We start from the raw sequence: 21,143 nt of genomic DNA, 5'->3' as shown, positions 1-21,143 counted from the left end.
AAGTGTGCTTTGATGAATGTGGATGAGTTATATCCCCTAGGTTTTTTTTTTTTTTTCCTTTGGATAAAGTTCTAAGAAGTGGAAGAATTCTGAGGCTTAATAGGGTGATTAAGAGCATGGACTTTGTAGTCTGACTGCCTTGGGTTCAAATCCTTACTTAGGTGCATACATTTAGGCAATTTATCTTTTTCTTTTTCTTTCTTTCCTGCCTTCCCTCCCTCCTTTCTTTTCTTTTCTTTTCTTTTTTCTTTTCTTTCTCTTACCTTTTTCCTGCACTATGTTTCAATTTCTTAATTTGTATACTTCAAAGATAATGGTTTATACATAGAAAACATTGTCTGGGACTCAAACACAGTCATTGTCATGGTTGTCATCATTTTTATTTAGAGGATGTACGTATTTGAAATGTTTTTGCTATCGATTAGATTTTTCTCCTGAAAAGTTACATTAATTTGCATTCCTATCAGCAAAACATAAGAGTAACATTTTACCAGCTCTGGCCGACAACTGCTGTTATAATTGTAAAATGTAGTTATTTTTGAGGGTGTGGGACTAATTTTATAGGGGCAATATATATGTTTGTCTTAATCTCCAATTTTTGATTATTGATTTTGGATTTTTTTTGACCATTTTCATATGGGGGTATTTATATTTAAGTGCTCTTTAAATATTCAAATTTTAGTTAGCGCAATGTATTTTATGTTGCCTTTATTTTTTCTAGTTGGCTGTTTGCCTGTTAATTTGATTTTTAGTTGTTTTATGTATTTGTGTTTTGCCTTTGTGGAACATGTGTTAAAGGCAGTTGTTTTCCAAACACCGTGCTTTTTAAAAAAATTCATTCATCTATTTTTGATAATAAGTCTCTTATTTGTGATGGTATAAATAAATCTGTAATTATTAAGCACCTTCTCTTTGCCAGTATAGATCTAACTTTTAAAAAACAGAATTTTTATTGGAGAATAATTTTAGATTTATGGAAAAGTTGCAAAGATGGCACAGAGTTACTACATATGTTCTTTACTTAGTTTCCCTTGTTGCTGACGTCCTGCATTACCATGATATGTTTGTCACAACTAAGATGTCAAGGGTACACTACTATTAACTAAATGCCACATTTTATTTGGATTTCATTAGTTTTCCCACAAATTATTCTTTCTCTGATCCAAGATCCCGCATTACATTTAGTTGTCATGTTCATTACTGTCCTCTAGTCTGTGAGTTTCTCAGTCTTTCCTTGTTTTTTATTATATTGAGTTTGGAGGAATATTCATTTGTTTCATTGAACCTTCCTCTGATGTTTTCCTGCTGGTTAGGCTGGGGTTATATCAATATGGACTCGTGTATATTTTACCACTTAATTTTTTTTAGCATTGACCTGTCATTCTCTGTGACCCTTTGACATGATCCATACCACCTCCTTCCTCTGCCTCTAAAAAAAAAAAAAAACGCTTCTTTTTTTCTTGTGTAAGATACTCCAGGTTTGTCTTCTGTATTCTCTTACCCAGCTCTAGAATCAGCCATTTCTCCAGCTACTCTTGTTTTCTTTTATTGGAGGATGGTATGTAGAAACAAATATCAGGGTGCTGGGTGTGCTTTCGGGTACTGGTGTGTCAGTGCTTCTACTCCCCCTCAGTGGACAGTTAGAAAATACTGTTTGTGCACACACACCCCTATACTTATTTATTTATATTATATTATGGTAAACACAAGTTTGCACTGATGTCTCTGATTCTAATCCAGTACCACAGGGTTCCTTCTGCTCTCCCTCCCCTTGCTCAACTGTAACGTCCCCCTCCAAAAGTGAGAAACCTGGTTCCCACATCTACCAGCCATTTACTTATTTGTTCAACCCCAGTATGTATGTAACATAGGATTAACCCATATTCCTTGTGAAAAACAACCTTACCAAATCAAGCAGTGTTTATGTATAGCTCTACTTGCCTTTAGCCTTACAGTTTCCAGTGCAATCACCATCTTCTAAAGTTACTTATATCAGTTCCTTTTCCACTCACACCTCTGCTTTTGATGGTATGCTTAAAAGTGTATCTTATTCCAAAGATGTACTTTATATATGTATTAAAAAAAGATGCATGTATGATATATGTAATGAATATATAATGTAACAATATGATTGCATGCAATATTATATAATGCATGCTACATATAATATGTGTATATGGTATTTGATTTATTTTTAGGTATTTTATTGCTTTATTTTTACCTTGAAGTCTTTTTTTGTTTTAAAGACAGAGTCTTGCTATGTTGCCCAGGCTGGAATTGCTATTCACAGACATGATCCATCATAGCACACTGTGGCCTTGAACTCCAGGCCTCAAGTCTTCCTCCAAGTAGCTGAGGTTACAGACGTGTGCCACTGCACCCAGCTATTTTTACCTTAAATTCTTAAATATGTATATCTAAGGTTCATTTTGACACTTAGTGTAAAGTGTTAATAGAACTTTTTATTTTAAACAAAAGTGGCTTATGAAAAGTCTTGATTTTTCTCTGTTGTTGAATATACCACCTTTGTTATATTTTAAAATCTTATATCTACTAGAAGTTTTCTGTGCTTTTCTTACTCTGTTTTGTTTTCTATTCTTATTCAAGTTCCAAACATTACATAACTTTGTGATAATTTCAGCATCTGGTAGATTATTCCTGTTTTTGCCTATTCATGTTCTTTTAATTTGTTAATACTTTTCTTTATTCCAGGAACATTTTAGTGGACAAACCAAATGACCAATCTTCAAGATGGTCTTCAGAGAGCAATTATCCTCCCCAGGTAAGATTACATGTATCCCTTAATGCTGTTTAGAAGTGAACATTTAAATAAACACTCAATTGATACTAGTTATCTGGAATCTCCTAATAGTTTATTCTCTTTTTGAGATTGTGAGGTAAATTTTTATTTTCTCTATTTTTGCTTGTTTATTAAATTTTGGAAGAATTTTTATCTCATAGGCAAATGCAGTGTGAGATTTGATGAAACATGAACTTTTACTTCTGTCTACCAGAACAGTTACACTCAAGTTATTGTGTAAATGTTTAAGGAAATGTTAGTAAATTGAACTTTGACTCATGACTATCTTATGGGGAAAATAAACTTAAATAGTTTGTTATTTTATTAAAATATTATATTTCATATTAAAATAATATTTTAAATGACATCAGGACCATGTGCTAAATTTCTTTTCCCTGGCAAGTAGTGTCTATGGTTGACTGAATTTAAAATCATTCTTTCAGTTATATGCTTTCAGCATTAGTATTTATAATGTACTAGGCACACGTATGTCCATATCCTTGAAGAAATTAATGCTCTGCTAGGTAAAGCAAATGGGTAAATAATACTTTATTTTTTAATTGTAGTGTAATTCATGGAGAGAGATATATATATATGTGTATTTTTTTTTTCTCTTTGCCTACCTATTTGGATCCCCTGGTGTTTACATGTTTTATTGCAAAATATATGTCTAAAGAATATTTATTTATAATTTTTGGGAGCCACAGTGGCTCAGGCCTGTTGTCCTGGTGTATAAGGAGGTGAGGCTAGGCGTTCTAGGCGTTCGAGGCCAGCCTGGGCAACATAGAAACCTTTGATCTATGCTTAAAAAAAAAAAAAAAAGTGGCCAGGCGCTGTGGCTTATGCGTGTAATCCCAGCACTTTGGGAGGCCGAGGCAGGCAGATCACAAGGTCAAGAAGTCGAGACCATCCTGACCAACATGGTAAAACCTTGTCTCTACTAAAAATACAAAAATTAGCTGGGTGTGGTGGTGCGTGCCTATAGTCCTAGCTACTCAGGAGGATGAGGCAACAGAATCGTTTGAACCCAGGAGGCGGAGGTTGCAGTGAGCCAAAATTGCACAACTGCACTCTAGTCTGGCAACAGAGTGAGACTCTGTCTCAAAAAAAAAAAAAAAGTGTATATATATATATATTTATAATTTTTATATGTAATGTAAAGAATAAAACAAATAACTTGTTTATTCATCAGCCATGTTTAGAAATGGAAAGTGATTGCTATCTTTTGAAGCCTCCTATGAGCCCCCTCTTATCTGTTTCCTCTAACCCCTCCCCTGTAACTATAATTGATGTTTTATTAAGCATTTTAAAATAATATTCCATAGATATAGCATATAAATATTTTATGATTTAGTTTTTTTGGCTTTGACTTTGTAAAAGTAAAATATAAATTCAGTCGTTTATAAACTTTCTGTGACTTGCTGTTTTTTAACATGATTTTTATTAATGTTGTTATATATAATTGCAGTTTGTTCATTTTCACTACCATATAGTATTCCTGTGTATAAATATGCCAAAATGTATTTATCCATTTTGCTGTTGATAAGCATTTAGGCTTTTTACAGTTCTGCTGTGAACGTTCTTATATGTTGTCTCCTGGTACACATGTGTAAGAGTTTCTTTAAGGTCTATATACCTTGGAGTAGAATTGTTGAGTCATAGGGTGGGTATATGTGTATTGAACTTTATCAGGTAGTAGAAAACTGTTTTACAAAGTAGTTGTAGAATTTATCCTCTCGCTGGGTGTGTATGGAAGTTGCTGTTGGATCACGTTCTCCTCATCACTTCTATGGGTGGTTTTTATATTTTGCCAGTCTGGTGGATTTTTCATTTTAACTCATTGTGGTTATAATTTGCTTTTTCCTATTTACATTAAAATCTCTTTGCATACGTTAATGGACTTACACTGTGTTTTTAATCATGCTTTTCTTGATTCACTTTTTCATTTTACTTATTAATAATTTTAGTGCTTGAGTTGTGGTACGTTAGTGTTTTTCATTTAGTTATTTTTATTTCTTGTTAATGATCTTTTTTCTGCAAAAAAGAAAATTCAGTGATCATAACTGAAACTATGATAATCTTATTATTTTGAAATTGTCTTTATTTGTTATTGGACTATATTTTGAAGGCAGTAGAATTTAATGCTTTTCTTAACTTTTTTGTTTGCTTATTCATTTATTAAAAAATTATTTAGTAAGCATCTATGAAGTGCCAAACTTCAGGTATTTGAATACTGTAGGGAATTCAATATTGTCTCCTCTTGATGAACCATGGGTATTGCGTCAGATACCCTGAAACATTTCAATGTGATAAGTCCTATAGTAGAAGTTATCTGAAGTTTTTATAATGAAGAAGGACTAATTTGTCATGAAAATAAATACCATGCAATCTAGTTTTCTTCATTGTAGTTATTACTCAAATATAACTGGGGTTTTCCATGGCCAATCTCAAGGGACAACATTTTTACCAGAAAAGAAAAAATAAAATTGAAAGCAATTTCAGTGTTTACTTAGTCTTATAAGAAACTGCCATGTTGGATGGAATGGGTATAGTTTTATTTTATTTTATTTTACTTTTGAGATTGAGTTTTGCTCTTGTCACCCAGGCTGGAGTGCAGTGGCATAATCTTGGCTCACTGCAGCCTCCACCTCCTAGGCTCAAGTGATTCTCCTGCCTCAGCTTCCCGAGTGGCTGGGATTATAGGCGTGCACCACCACGCCCAGCTAATTTTTGTATTTTTAATAGATACTGGGTTTCGCCATGTTGGCCAGGCTGGCCTCGAATTCCTGACCTCAGGTGATCTGCCCACCTTGGCTACCCAAAGTGCTGGGCTTACAAGCATGAACCATAGTTTTCATGTATCGATATGTAGCAGAGTCTTGCATTTCTAGTGGTTGTAAGCTATAATATTTCTTTCCCACTCTTGATCTGAAGGTTCCCAAATGCACTGAATAAAAAACAGATATATCCACGGCCGGATGTGGTGGCTCATGCCTATAATCCTAGCACTTTGGGAGGCCAAGACGGGTGGATCACTTGTGCTCAGGAGTTTGAGATCAGTCTGGGCAACCTGGTGAAACCCTGTCTCTACAAAAAATACAAAAATTAGTCAGGCATGGTGGCATGTGCCTGTAGTCCCAGATACTCAGGAGGCTGAGTTGGAAGGATTGCTTGAGCCCAGGAGGTCAAGGCTGCAGGTAGTCGAGATCATGCCACTGCACTCCAGCCTGGGTGACAGAGTGAGACCCTGTCTCAAAGAAAAAAAAAAATACACGCACGTGCGCATACACACACATATGTGCACGTGCACAAATGAAAACTGGGGCTTTTTTTTTTTTTTTTTTGGAAGCTGGAACCTTAAAGCAATTCATTCTCAGGATAAGAATTAAACAGAATAAATCCCCACCTCCTGGGGACTGTGGAAAGAATTGCATTGACACTCAGTAGAGGAACGGAAAATGAGGAAGAAAACTCATCTCGGAGAGGTTATAGCTGTGTATTGGTTTTTGTTCACATTTGGTAGTTGGATTCTCAATACTTGACTATCCATTAAACCTTGTGGTATGATTTGAGTTTAAAGCGATTGAGGATGAATGGTACGTTTAAGGTTCTCAGCAGAAGCAAATGCAGATCTTCTCTGAAAATAGTTACCTTTATTTCTAGGCCTCAGGTATTATCCACAAATCATTATTAAAGGAAATTGAGCAGTACACACTCAAAGATAACTAAGTATAGCAGAAAATAAGATACTTTAAGAACTAGCAGAACAAATAGCAGAACCCCCTTCCAGAATTTTAGATATTAGAATTAAAACTACTGAAAGATACTGGAATTAAGTTAACTACTTGTATTTAAAGAAATAAAAGAAATTGGACACTAAAAAGTGATGTGGCAGATTTGAAAAAGAACCAAATAAAACTTCTATAAATGAAAAATATAATTTAAAAAAGTCAGTTTTGACAAGACTTTCCACTAAGCACAGATAGAAAAGATGAAATAGAAGTGAAATTTTAAAAAATATTTTTGAAGGTAGTATATTGAAAATAGGGTAGTAAAGAGTGATGGAAATGAATAAGACCTACTATTTGACAGCACAACAGGCTGACTGTAGTCGATAATAACTATATATATTTTAAATAACGTAAAGAGTGTAATTGGATTGTTTGTAACTCAAAGGATAAACGTTTGAGGTTAGGGGTAACCGCATTCTCCATGATGGCTTATTTCACATTACATCCCTATATCAAAACATCTCACGTACCCTGTAAATATGTACACCTACTGTGTGCCCACAACATTTTTTTTCAAAAGTGATGGGGCCAAGATTTAGAAGACTATGGGAATCCAAAAAGAACTGCTTGGGGCCGCTTTTCTGCTGAGTATCCTAAACAAGTTCTAAGAGATTAAGAAGCCGAAATAGCACCTTTGGCAAACACTTGGGGCCAGGGAGATACAGGTTAGAAGCTAGAACCTGGGGTGTGGTAGGGTGGTAGACTCCTCTTGCTCTGGGTTAAGTCCCTGAAGCTATGTCTGAAGAGAAAGTGTGAACCAGAAATAGTCGGGCCCTCACAGGGGGTGAAGCCCAGTTTCGTATCATCCCAGTACTTGAAACTGGATTAAAATAATCAAGAATTGATAGTATCCCTAGCAATAGACCTACAGTAGAAGATATACTTTTTTAGGAAGCTGATACCCTAGGCATCTAGTTACTTTTAGTTTTTCATATTTGGTGTCTATCAAAATAGAAGGATTTACAGATAATAGGAGTTTCAGATATAAGTCTTAAAATAAGTCCCCTTGCTATGTGAAAGGAAAAAAGGAGATGAAAATTAATATTGAAAATTTTGGCAAAGAACCGAAAACTGTATAAAAAAGGACCAAAATAGAAATGAAAAAGACAATACCCAAAATGCAGATTGCATTTATGAGAATAAAATAAGAATGTATGCGAAAGCATTTTCTGCAATTTAGTATACTTTATGTAAAGTAGCAGTATTATTGTAGGCAGGTATTACTAAGAAAATAATTGTTGCCTGTAATATAATATTGCAGATGTAAAAAGTTACATTTTAGTGTATTCTAATAATAAGCTATTACATGATCTGCTTGTTTCAAATCACTTAAGAGGATAATCATGCTATATAAATTAGTTTTATTTAGTTTTGAATAAGGAGAAACCTTATTTCACTGAATGTTGATGTGGTTTTTAATTCTTCCCATAATCATACGGTAATTGCAAGGATTAGGATAAATGTAGTAGCTACTTTGCTGCCCTTAAACTATGGCAAGTATTTTGGTTTCATATACAATTGATTCTGGTTATTCACAGTAGTTATGTCCTATAAAGTAGTCATGAACAGTGATTTAACAAGTACTGAACCATTGCTCCTAGGAAAATACAGGGTTAGGTTCCTGTGAGTCTTCAGTTACAATATTTCCATCAGCTAATCAATATATAATCTTGTCTTATGTATGTTTCTGTTTAAAGAAACTTTAATATAGGTATTTTTTATTCATTAACATTGAATTCACAGCCAACAATACTATAACTTATATCATAATGATGTTTATCTAACACATGTATTTTCTCCATAAGGCATATCATTTACTTAAACTACCTTGGAAGAAGCTTATAATTGCAGTAAAAGAGTTATGATCTAACCCTTCTTATGTCAATTAAAAAGACATTTGCAACTGCCTATACATTTTAACCAACCCTAGAGAGTTTTCACCAGTCATCTTGAAAGACATGTTTTCCGTGACAGTATCAGTATTGTAACCACATATTTGATGACAGAGAAGGGTGACGTTGTATCTTTAAAGCATTTATGGGATTTTCCTTCATGCTACATTTACTCTATCAGCACAGATGATCTAGAATTAACAGCAATGTTTTCTCATTAAGGTCTCAAAATATTGCCCGTATCACTGTGAAAATGACTTTAACGTTTTTGTTTATACAAATTACAAATACTAAAAGTGAGAATCAAAAAGGAGATAAAAGCATAAGAACTTTAAAAGAAATTAGAAATCACCTGAATTCCATCATCCTGACCTCACCACCACCACCACCACCACCACTGCTGTCATTTTGAAGATAGTTCAGCTTAACTCTATGCATACACTCACACAGACACATATGTTACATAAGTGGAATACCATACATGTTGGTTTTTTAAATAGGATTAACAAAATAATTGTTTTCTTTTTTTGTCCTCTCATCTCCTCTTCTCTGATAACCAATGCTAACAATCAGGTTTGTGCTCATTCATATCTTTATATGGGTTCATTGCAGCAAATACAAATTTAAACATGTACATGCATACATCTGTGTGTACTCACAAACATACTGGCAAGTGCAAGTGTCATTATTCAGGTAATGATGGCAGGATCTTGTTACCTATTTGATTTCTATTGTATGAATATCTCACAGTTTGTTTATCCATATACCTGTTGATGAACATTGAATCGTTTTCCAACTTTTGGCTATTACAAAGATGTGCTAAATATTAATATAGAAGTGGCTGGATATGGTGGCTCATGCCTGTAATCCCAGCACTTTGGGAGGTCGAGGCAGGCAGATCACTTGAGGCCAGGAGTTCGAGACCAGTCTGGCCAACATGGCAAAACCCCATATCCACTAAAAATGCAAAAAATTAGCCAGGCGTGGTAGCTCATGCCTGTAATCTTAGCTACTTGGGGGGCTGAGGCACAAGAATCACTTGAACTTGGGAGGCAGAGGTTGCAGTGAGCCAAGATCTTGCCACTGTACTCTAGTCGGGGCGACAGACAAGGCGAGACTCTGTCTCCAAAAATAAAAAAATTAATACACAAGTCTTTGTGGTTTTAATTTGCATTTTTAAAATGATTAATGATGTTACCATTTTTTGTATGCTTGTTGCTTTCTTGACTGTTTTCTGGTGAAGTGTCTGTTCGAAAGGTTTGTCATTTTGAAATTTGTTGTTTTCTTGTTAAGTTTCGAGAGTTCTCTATGTTTTGTATTTAAGTTCTTTATCAGATTTATATATGATTTGCAAATATTTTCTTTGCATCCATTGTTTCCCCTTCCTGTTCTCACCACTCACTGCCCCAGCCTTCCTTCTGTTCCAGTATTAGAGGGAATCATCATTAAGCATGATGCTTAGCTATGGATATTTTATTTTATTTTATTTTATATTTTATTTTTGAGACTGAGTCTCACTCTGTCTCCCAGGCTGGAGTGCAGTGGCACGATCTCAGCTCACTGCACGCTTCGCCCCCCCGGGTTCATGCCGTTCTCCTGTCTCAGCCTCCTGAGTAGCTGGGACTGCAGGCGCCTGCCACCACACCTGGCTAATTTTTTTGTATTTTTAGTAGAGATGGGGTTTCACTGTGTTAGCCAGGATAGTGTCAATCTCCTGACCTCGTGATCTGCTTGCCTTGGCCTCCCAAAGTGCTGGGATTACAGGCATGAGCCACTGCACCCCGCCAGCTATGGATATTTTATATATGCCCTGTGTTAGTTTGAGAAAATTTCCTCCTGTTTGAAGTTTTCTGAGAATTTCTAATCCTGAATGGGTATCGAATTTTGTTGCTATTGTTCCACACCTTAAAACCTTTTTATGTTTCTCTATTTGTCCTAGAGCAGAGTCCAAATTTCTTAATATGGCCACAAATTACAGCTCCTTCCAGCAGAAGGTGCAGGCTCTTCTACCTCATGAGTCTTGGTTGGTCTTGTGATTTTCTTTGACCAACAGAGAAGTCTAAGGAAGTGATATTGCAACTTCTAAGCAAGGCCTATAGAAACTTAGAGATAACTGTGCTTGAGGAAAGCCCGTCTAGCTTCTTTGAGGTTGAAAGCCCAATCCCAGTTAGCCCCAGCCTTCCCATTCACCACTCCAATTAAGCCCAGTCCCCTAGCCAATCCATCAGCTTAATACAACTACATGAATGAATCCAGGAGCTACCAATGGAAAAGCTGTCTAGCAGACCCACAGAATCATGAGAAATCATGAACCACTGTTGTTTTAAGACACTGGAGTGATTTATTACATAACCTCAGATATACATAGATATAAAATCTGGACTTTTCTAGTCTCATTTTTGTACTTCCTGTTTCTTTGCCAGTTCTTCCCATCAAAGTAAGTGATATCACCAGCTACCCTGTTATTCAAGTCAGAAACTACGTCATCATCCTTGATGCCTCCTCTTTTTTCCCTGCATGCAATCTGTCACCAAATCCCATCAATTATTTCTCCAAAATGTGTGTCAAAACTGTCTACTCTTGTCCATCTCCGTACTCTTCTAGTCCAAGTCTCCTTCATCTCACCTCTTTCCTGAGTTTATTGTGACAGAATCCTAACTGGTCTGCTAGTTCTTTTAATCCACACTCTGTAATGCACATTGTGTGCATATGTGTGTGTAATGTTAATCAGATCATAGCTTTTTGTTGTGCTTAGTAGATCCCATTGCATTTATAATTCAAACTCCATGTAATTGCACAAACTGCATGATCTGGTGACTGCCTGCCTCTTCATTTTCAGCACATACCATTTTCTGCCCTGCCTACTAGGCTGTGACTGACCACACTGACATTTTAATAGCGGTACCTAGAGCTAATTTTCATAAGCATTCACTGCTTTTTTTTTTTTTTTTTTTTTTGTTTGCCTGGCTGGCTCTGTGCAGTAGATCGAATGGTCTCTCCCCCCACCCCCACCCCTACCAAGATATGTGACATCTCAGAATGTAACCTTATTTGGAATAAAGTGTTAGTAAATGTAATTAAGGTAGGGATCTCGAGGCGAGAGCATCTTTGATTAGAGTGGCCTGTAAATCCAATGACAAGTGACCTTACTAGACACAGAAAAGACACAGATACAGGGAAGAAAGATATGTGAAGATGGGTGGCAGAGATAGGAGTTACGCTGTCACAAGCCAAAAAAATCAAGAGCCACCAGATACTGGAAGAGGCAAAGAAGGATCCTTTCTGTGATCCTTTGAAGGGAGCATGGTATTGCTGACACTGTAATTTAAGACTTCAGCCTCCAGAACCGTGAGAAAATAAATTTCTGTTGTTTTAAGCCATTGATTTGTTACAATTTGTTATGGAAACCCAGGGAAACTAATACACCCTATCTCACCACTGCACTCCAGCCTTGGCAACAGAGTGAGACACTGTCTTTAAAAAAAAAAAAGAGAAAGAAAAGAGAAGGAAAAAGGAAGAGTTGGAAAAAATGGAGTTGAAAAACTTACCAATAAAGTTAAAATGTGATTCAAACATTTAAAATTTTACCCACAATGTTCTTCAGTCAGACCACTATGTTTTACTTTAGATATTCTAGATTTTTATTTTATTTTTAATAACAAAAATTCTGTCGATATTTGGTTGTTAATACTACTATATATGTACAAACATGCTTTTCATTGGTTTTAGGCATTTAGTATATGGGATAATGGATAGTGTACAACAATTTGTATAAAGGCCCATTTTTACTATTACAGTTACAAGGCTATGCTAAATGAATTGTCAGGGAAAGGTGATGTCTAAGACTTAAAAGGATGACTGAAGAGTGAGAGGAAGGGGGATATACGGGGATGAAGGAGGTGTGAGTTAACAAAAAAGGTAGATGTGAATATCTACCTATATTATCTTAAATATGCAAAGATAAAGAGTGCGAACAGACCTATATCATCTGTTCAGTATGCAGTTGTATTCTTAAAGAAACTTTGTATTACCAAAAGACACATTACTACACCTATTAATTTAATAGGGATAAAGAAGGTTAATGACTAGAGAATATCAGTTTAATAGTAAACAGTCCTTATAAAGTAGTGGTTAAAGCTTTGGTCAGCTGGGGTCAGTGAATCAGTAGAAATGCTTTTAGCTTCAACTAACAGAAGATTCTGTTAACAGTGGATTAAACAAATAGGTTTTCTGGTTGTTGTTCCCTACGTAAGAAAATTAGAGAAGATTAAATTACTAATTTACAGAAAATAAACATTGAGGTAGGGGGTGTAGTCAGCAAAATCCAGACTGTGGGAAAGTCTTAAGGACAAACAACCCAGTTTCTTCAGCAAAAAATTTAAAGGGGAAAAAATGCAGTTGAGAGACACCAGTGTATTAAAAGTTACTTAAGAGGTGTATTAACCAATCATAATTCATGAGCCTTATTTGAACTTCAAACTAGAAAAACCATTTTTTTAAATTAGACAATTGTGGATTTGTGAACAGTGACAGGATTTTTTGATGCCATTATATTAAGGAGCTACTGTTATTTTTTTCTGGTATGTAACTATCATGAATATTCTTTAAATCTGTATCTTGTGGAGAAACATACTAAAATATGTACAGTTAATATGGCTGGAATTTATACAGGTTAAAGTGGCTGTGAATGAAAAAGTAAAACTGGAGGTAGGCTGCTGCTGATGAGAGTTGAGTGGCTCACTAATGTTTGTTATCTTTAAGATTCTCTTGGCCATTTCTCTTCATGGTTGCACAGTGATTGTTGCAGTTGTAACTGTTCATATAGCAAAGAGGCAGAAGAAGAGGTAGCATTTGTTTCAGAAAGCAAAAATTAACCCATTACAAATTGCTGCTTGCATCTCATTGACCTTTGTCATATGTCTACCCTTGCCTGGAGGGTATCTAGGAAGAACTAGGGTGGGAATGGAAGTTGGGTCAGCCAACCAACAGTGTAAGCCAGAAGCAGATGACTGATTTTTGATCTCAACTCTGTCATTTATTAACTGTATAACTATATTTCTTCATCTGTAAAATGAGGATGAAGAGAGTAACCTGTGTTCATATATTCCTCCCACTACTACTGTGAGTGAGCTATTGCATGTAAAAGTCTCAGCAGTGTGCCAAATAAGAAGTTAGTGCTCACAAAATATTAGGGTTATTTTCATTACCATTCTTGTCACCACCAACTTAATTCTTTTTTTATTGAGGTAAAATTCACACATAATATAAAGTTAGCCATTTTAAAGTGTATAATTCAGTGACATTTAGTGCATTTACAGAATTGAGCAACTCTCACCTCCATCTAGTTCCAAAATATTTTCATTGTCCACAAAGAAACTTCAGTAAGGAGTATCTCCCTTTCGATCTCAGCCCAGCTTTTCACAACCACTAATCTGCTTTATGCCTCTATGCATATACTTGTTCTGGGTAAGTCAGATACCTTTTGTATCTGGGTTGCTTCCACCTTTTGGCTACTGTGAACAGTATCCCTGTGAACATTCATGTACAACTGTTTATGTGTATACCTTCTTTTTTTTTTCCACTTCATTTGGGTTTATACCTAGGAGTGGACGCTCTTGGTCATGTGGTAATTCTGTTTAACTTTTTGAGGCACTGCCAAATGATTTTCCACAGTATATCTACCATTTTACATTCCTGCCAGCAATGCATGAGAGTTCCAATTTCTTTACAGCTTTGTCAACACTTACTGTTTTGCATTTTTAAATTATTATTATTATTGCTATCCTAGTGGATGTGAAATCGTATTTTGTGGTTTTGATTTACATTTTCCTGGTGACTAATGATGTTAAGCATCTTTTCATGTGCCTGTTGGCCGTTTGTTTACTTTCTTTGGAGAAAGGGCTATTCAGGTCCTTTATCTATTTTTAAGTTGGGTTGTTTGTCTTTTTGTTGTTAAATTGTAAGGGCATTTTTAATATATTCCAGATACCAGACTCTTATCAGATACATGATTTGCAAATATTTTCTCCCATTCTATAGGGTGTCTTTTCACTTTCTTGATAGTATCCTTTGATACTAAAGTTTTAGTTTTGATGAAATCCAATTTATTTTATTTTGTTTGTACTTTTGCTGTCATATCTAAGAATCCATTGCCAAAAGTCATGAAGATTTGCCTGTAGTTTTTGTCTAAGATGTTTAAATTTTTAGCTCTTATATTTAGGTCTTCAGTCTTTTTTTTTTTCTTTCTTTCTTTCTTTTTTTCCAAGCTGGAGTCTTGCTCTGTCACCCAAGCTGGAATGAAGTGGCGTGATCTTGGCTCACGGCAACCTCCGCCTCTGTGGTTCAGGCAATTCTCCTGCCTCAGCCTCCTGAGTAGCTGGGATTATAGGCACCTGCCACCATGCCCAGCTAATTTTTGTATTTTTAGTAGAGACGGGGTTTCACCATGTTGGCCAGGCTGGTCTCGAACCCCTGATCTTGTGATCCACCCCCCCACCCCCTTGGCTTCCCAAAGTGCTGGGATTACAGGTGTGAGCCACTGCACCCGGCCAGGTCTTCAGTCCTAAAGGATTGATGTTGGATCAGTTTTTATCCATTTTGAGTTAATTTTTGTGTGTGATAAGAGGCAGCAGGACCAGCAAGTTTATTCTTACCACCTTTATCATCCAATATCATGAAGCATGACGTCTCTCCAACAAAACATCTGAATTGTTTTTCTGAATAGCTTTTCCAGCATGTGTTCAAGCAGTGGTGATTTTCCTCTTAATTTTTATAATAGAGAACTGTCTGCATGATGTAAATTGTTCTCTATTTAATTGATCCCATTTTATCCAATGTGCAGTAGGAAAACGAGCTACATTAGACATATCTAGAATAGATGTGGGTTTTAAATTTGTAAACTTGGCAGGGTTGATTAGTAAATCTTTGCTTCTAGATCTAAAAATTTTAGTGCTGCTTTGAAACGTTGATTTAGTTATTGAAGTAGAGTCCATAGGAATATGTAATTGCTATTTTTGTATTCTAATCTTGTTTTATTTGGTTTTGCATAGTCTGGTTATATCTTTTATTGAATACCATTCTTTGATTAGAAGTTATCTCACTAGTTCTTTTTTTCCCCCTTCACCTGCAGTGTTGGGGATAATGTAGTTTTGGGGATCTACTGGAGTGAAAAGTGGTTCTGGTGGGATAACCTTTAAAAGGCTGTTATGTACTATTCAATAACTTTAAAAAAAAAATCTGCTAGTACAGGATGGACAAGGATGAACCTCATACATTCTCCTGTTAACTGGCAATAGTTTTAAAGTTGTCTAACATTTGTTTTAAACAGAAGAGGATAAAATTTGGTTGTTTCTGTTTTTAGTACTTGATTCTAAAACTCGAAAGGCCTGCTATAGTTCAGAATATCACATTTGGAAAATATGAGAAAACTCATGTTTGCAATTTGAAGAAATTTAAAGTCTTTGGTGGCATGAATGAAGAGAATATGACAGAGCTGTTGTCCAGGTGAGTTATGGGTATGGGGAAGAGAGCTGTCTTCTAAACAAAATGTAGTCTTAGTCTCTTTGTAGCTAATCTGCATGGTTTGATTTTTCTTTCAAAGGAGAAAAGAGTATTCCTTCTCTTCTATTCCTAATGCCTTAGTTTAATACTGTGGGTTGAGTTAGCTTTCTTTCTTTCTTTTTTTTTTTTAAACCAACAGACCCTAGTTAATATTTTTACCAAAGAAGAATCAAACTTTTTTGTTTCTTCCTTTTTTAATTGTATTTTTGAGCTGTTAATGACTTCAGAAATATTTTCAGCTTTAATAATTTTTTTTTGCTATAATCTTTGCTGTAAAAAAATACAGGCTCTTTGCAAAAGGCTAAGATTAATTGCCTTAATCCAGAAGCAGTGGTTTACTGTAAGTTGGAGACTAAAAAGAGGAATGTTTTATAAATTGAAAGATGCATGCCTGTCACTTGGAAGGAGCTCAGTAAATTTGAGTTTTAATAATATTAGACAACCAGGAATGAATGTGTTAATTTGCTGCCCAGCAAATGAAAAATCAGATAGCTAATAGAATGGACAAATGAAACCATGGAAATTTAGAATATATTTGTGATGGCTGGGCACAGTGGCTCACGCCTGTAATCCCAGTACTTTGGGAGGCTGAGGCAGGCGGATCACAAGGTCAGGAGTTCAAGACCAGCCTGGCCAACATAGTGAAACCCTGTCTCTAATAAAAATACAAAAATTAGCTGGGCATGGTAGTGGGCAACTGTAATCCCATCTACTTGGGAGGCTGAGGCAGGAGAATCGCTTGAACCTGGGAGTCGGAGGTTGCAGTGAGCGGAGATCACGCCGCTGCACTCCAGCCGGGGCAACACAGCAAGACTCTGTCTCAAAAAAAAACAAAGAATGTATTTGTGATATAGTATGGCCCATTAACATAATATTTTATATAAGCAAATACTCTATACTGTATTTGATTTCAGTCATGAAAGTATTTCAGGAAATATAATAGCAACCTGAAGGTGAGTGACTTTCCCATAAATCCTTGTGTCAGTCCTAGTTGTTTAAGTAGAGAGGTGATATGCATTTATTTTTATTTAGGATAAAGCAGATGCTATTAAACAGAGTAAGGCTGGCTTTGAAAATTTTTTGAACTATAAAGGAAACATTGGCATCTCAGAATTAAATAACTAAATTCTTCAGCGAATTCTAATATGTGGTTTTGTTTAAGTTGTTGGATTTGACTGTGAATTGTTTTTTAATTTCCTTCTTACCATTTGAAAATTTTGTTATATTCAGTTATCCATTCAGGACACTAGGCCCTGTCACACATTTTTAAGCACTGTAGCTATATTCTTTATAATACTGAACATTTTTCATTAATTCTCATGTAATTCAGAGAATCCAGTTATAATGCTGTTGATTTGAATGTGCTAGTTTTGACCTATATGCCTATGTTTAACTACTTGTTTATATTGTCTTGGTCATAATATTTTGAGCATTAGTTTGAACTTAAAACCTGAGTATGCATTAGTTCGTGTTCTAGTACATTTACTAAATTATGAAGTCAGATTTAACAGCCTTATTTTTTTTTCCTACAGTGGCTTAAAGAATGATTATAACAAAGAAACATTCACCTTGAAGCATAAAATTGATGAACAGATGTTTCCTTGTCGATTCATTAAAATAGGTAAGGTTTTAGCATTTGGGAATAGAAACAAATTCTTGGTATCATTAGTCAGCAAACTATAGCCCATAGACCAAATCCTGCAGGCCCCTCGTTTTTTTAAATACAATTTTATGGGAACATTGCTGCACTGGTTTGTTTACGTATTGTCTGTGTCTGCTTTTTTGCTACAGAAGTAGACTTGAGTAGTTGTAAGAGACCACATAGTCCACAGAGCCCACTAAATTTACTCTTTGGCCCTTTACAGGAGAAGTTTGCTGACTTCTGCTTTATATAAATTCATTACTAAATGGCAGTTATTTCAAGTGGAATCTTTTCCATATGTTTTCTCATTTGAAAGTTTTCTTAGATTTTATGGGATCTAGTGATTTGATTGCCTTAATTTTATGGAAGGTTTATCACTTATACTAAAACAATAGTATTCTAAAACCAAATACTGATAAAATCCTTAAGGCAGTATGTTATGGTTATTATCTGTTATGTTCTTTTGTTTTATTTATTTTTTTTAGTTAAATGCTGGTCAGACCCATTAAATTTATTTAATAACCCATTGATAGGTTATAAATCACTGTTTGAAAAATATTACCTTAAGGCATGTATTTCTTTAGCAAGTATTTTAGCTTAAAAAAGTATTTATAATGCATCCTCAAAATGAGTATTTTTCAGGTGATTTTGTTTCTTTTAGAATTTATTATTTAGAAGGTAGGGAAGTTGAGGACTTAAATCCTGGCTAACACAGTGAAACCCCATCTCTACTAAAAATACAAAAAAAAATTAGCTGGGCACGGGCGCCTGTAGTCCCAGCTACCTGGGGAGCTGAGGCGGGAGAATGGCGTGAACCCATTAGGCAGAGCTCGCAGTGAGCCGAGATCACGCCACTGCGCTCCAACCTGGGAGACAGAGCGAGACTCCATCTCAAAAAAAAAAAAAACAAATCTTCTAATTTATAACCATATTGCATACTTTTGAGAATATTATATTAATATGGGGATTAAAGTGAATTAGATACTTTGAAGAATAATAATAAAAGCCAGATTCCACATTTTGATTTGGGAGAATAATTACTTTTTTGGAACAAACAGAGTCATTGTTTGCCAATCTGTCAAGAGTTGCTGCCGTTTTGTTTTGTGACTCAGATAGTTCTGTTGGGCAAAAGAATATTTGAGGTCTTAAGAAAGACTGCTTATATACAGAAACTGTTTTTGGAACAGTTGGATTCTAATATGTCACTTAGTAGTATTATAATTTCTGTTATAATAAATACTTATAAATAAAAACCTATATTCTAATTTCTTATAAGAATTTATGAGCAAGCAAATTTTAAAAATAAATTTAACTTTTGGTTATTTCCTTCTTTTGTAGTGAGTAATGTTTTCATCAGTATTTAGATTTACCAGTTCCTAAAGACCTTTGCATAGCTTTAACAATTTTATGATTTTATATTTCAAGTATACAAGCAGTGGAAATGGGAATCTTTTCTAGCTCTGTCAGCCTTTTTTCCCCTTTCTTTTCTTTTTTGCTGAGTAGTTGAATATGTGCACTTAAAAAATTTCCCCCCAGCTTTACTAAGGTATAATTGACAAATAATTATATATATATTTATGGTTTACAATGTGATGTTTTGACATATGAATACATTGTGAAATTATTGAATCGAGCTAATTAACATATCCCTCACCTCACATACTTAAGATTTTTTTGTGGTGAGAACATTTAAGATCTACTCTCTGAGCAATTTTCAGTTGTTATTACTGTAGTCACCATGCTGTGCAGTAGATCTCATTCTAGATGTAGAACAGTAGATAAGTTCTACAGTAGAACTTATTCTTCCTGTTTGACTGAAACTTTTTACCCTTTCATCAACAGCCACCCATTTCTCCCATCACCTTTTTAATTATAGGGCATAATGATGTCTTTTACTTGATCTAGGGTTAGTTTTATGGTATTTGGCAAAATGTTAATTGGAGCTTTCCAAATAATAGTAGACACTTATTAGCCCATTTTCTATATAGAATATTAATATATAGATAACTTAGTATGTCTTACTTTTCTCTAAAAGATATTAATACCAGTCAGCAGTATCTGCTTCCCAACCCTTTCCCAACATTCTCTTAAGAACTTTTTGTTTTAAGTAATATAAGGAAATATGGAACTAAAAGGCCATATGTTAGGTCAGTAGTTGTAGTTTGTCGTATTTTCTTCAAAAGTTATTCCAGTAGAGGACCTGAATGATGTATAGCTCTCTCTTGGTGGTAATTTAGCACAGACATTTATTTGGTTCAGGTAAATTGTTAGAATTTGACTTAAAAGAAAAAAAGCCTTTGAGTATTTTACATCTGTGTTCTATAGTGACATGTTTGAAAGATCTTGCTGTATTTTAAAAACAAGTTAATGCCTACACGGCACAATTTCTAAATTTAGTCAGCCTTCAATTATTCACAGTAATGGAGGAGAATAGAAGCAAGGCTAACACAATGGCAGATCATCTCCAAGTTGTTTATTGACATGTAACTATAATAATTTTCATTTATAATGAATATAGCTTATTCATTTAAGTTTTGCTTAAAGCAAATTGAAGTAAGTTTGGTCATAAATTGTTAACAAGGAAAATAGCCCACATTTCTACTGTGTGGCAGGGGTTAAGTTTTAAGATCTGTTGTGGGTAATTCAGAGTACCAGCAAAGCTGAACTGATATCATTGGACTGCCTTCCTTCAGGTAAATTTTACTTTCTTAAGTTACTTTTTGTATAAAATGAGGATGTTAATGCTTTTTCTGTCTAATGGTAGAATAGGTAGCTATATTGGATATTTTCTTGAGTTCTGTTCTAGTTTGTGGATCTGGGGTTTTAATTTAAGAGTGCATTTATGGAAGAAATGATTTCATTTTGGATATCTCTTTTGTGCATTTTTATACTTATATTTTTAAAGCTTGTGTTTACATGCCTTCTTACATGTAGTATTTTAGGGACTTTGATGGGAATTAGTGTAGAAGGAGAGTTGGCCTTAGAAAGAAGCTTGGTTTTAGATAAGACCTAGAGGTAAAAGAAAAATTTAGTAACAGAGGTGAGTTATTAATTGGGAGACTGGATTCCCGAGGGCAAGTTAAAGTTTGGAAAGGGAAACCTCAGCAGGAGACTAGATCAGAGGAAAGTAAACATAAAGTAGAATGGGATGAGGGTATTGGTTACAGATGGCTCGAAGGGTTTACATTTGGATTCATAGTCACAATAACAGCTGTATGAGGAAATCAGGGGTAGGTGAGGGCAAAAGGAGGTACAGGGTCTTGGAAGGATTCAGGGGGAGTCTTGGTTTTTGGTAAATGGAGGGATGTGGATTTTTGTAAAGGAGTCAGCTGCAGCCTGGATGATTGTGGAGACTTCAGAGAGCGGCTTTTGCTCTGGCTGGATGTAGCGTGAATTCTGAGCATGAAGTCTGAGTATTAAGTCCAGGAAGCCCTTTAGGAGAGCATGTGGAAAAGTGA

The 21,143-nt window shown here is 35.2% G+C and overlaps 1 protein-coding gene across 6 annotated transcripts in view; it reads left to right on the top strand.

Annotated features, from left to right (window-relative positions):
• Positions 1-21,143, top strand: part of MKLN1 (muskelin 1) — a 161,694-nt gene that overhangs the window by 40,031 nt on the left and 100,520 nt on the right. For all 6 annotated transcript variants that reach the window (XM_021935346.1, XM_021935344.1, XM_021935348.1 and 3 more), the window contains exons 2-4: positions 2,713-2,782; positions 15,844-15,986; positions 17,576-17,664. In XM_021935346.1, coding sequence (XP_021791038.1) covers positions 2,713-2,782; positions 15,844-15,986; positions 17,576-17,664 — 302 coding nt within the window. The remainder of the gene's footprint in view (positions 1-2,712; positions 2,783-15,843; positions 15,987-17,575; positions 17,665-21,143) is intronic.

This window comes from Papio anubis, chromosome 4 (genome assembly GCF_008728515.1).
Source record: "Papio anubis isolate 15944 chromosome 4, Panubis1.0, whole genome shotgun sequence".
In the NCBI taxonomy this organism is placed as follows: Eukaryota; Metazoa; Chordata; class Mammalia; order Primates; family Cercopithecidae; genus Papio; species Papio anubis.
Note: the sequence above shows the minus strand (reverse complement) of the source record. Positions and strands in the feature narration are given on the sequence as shown.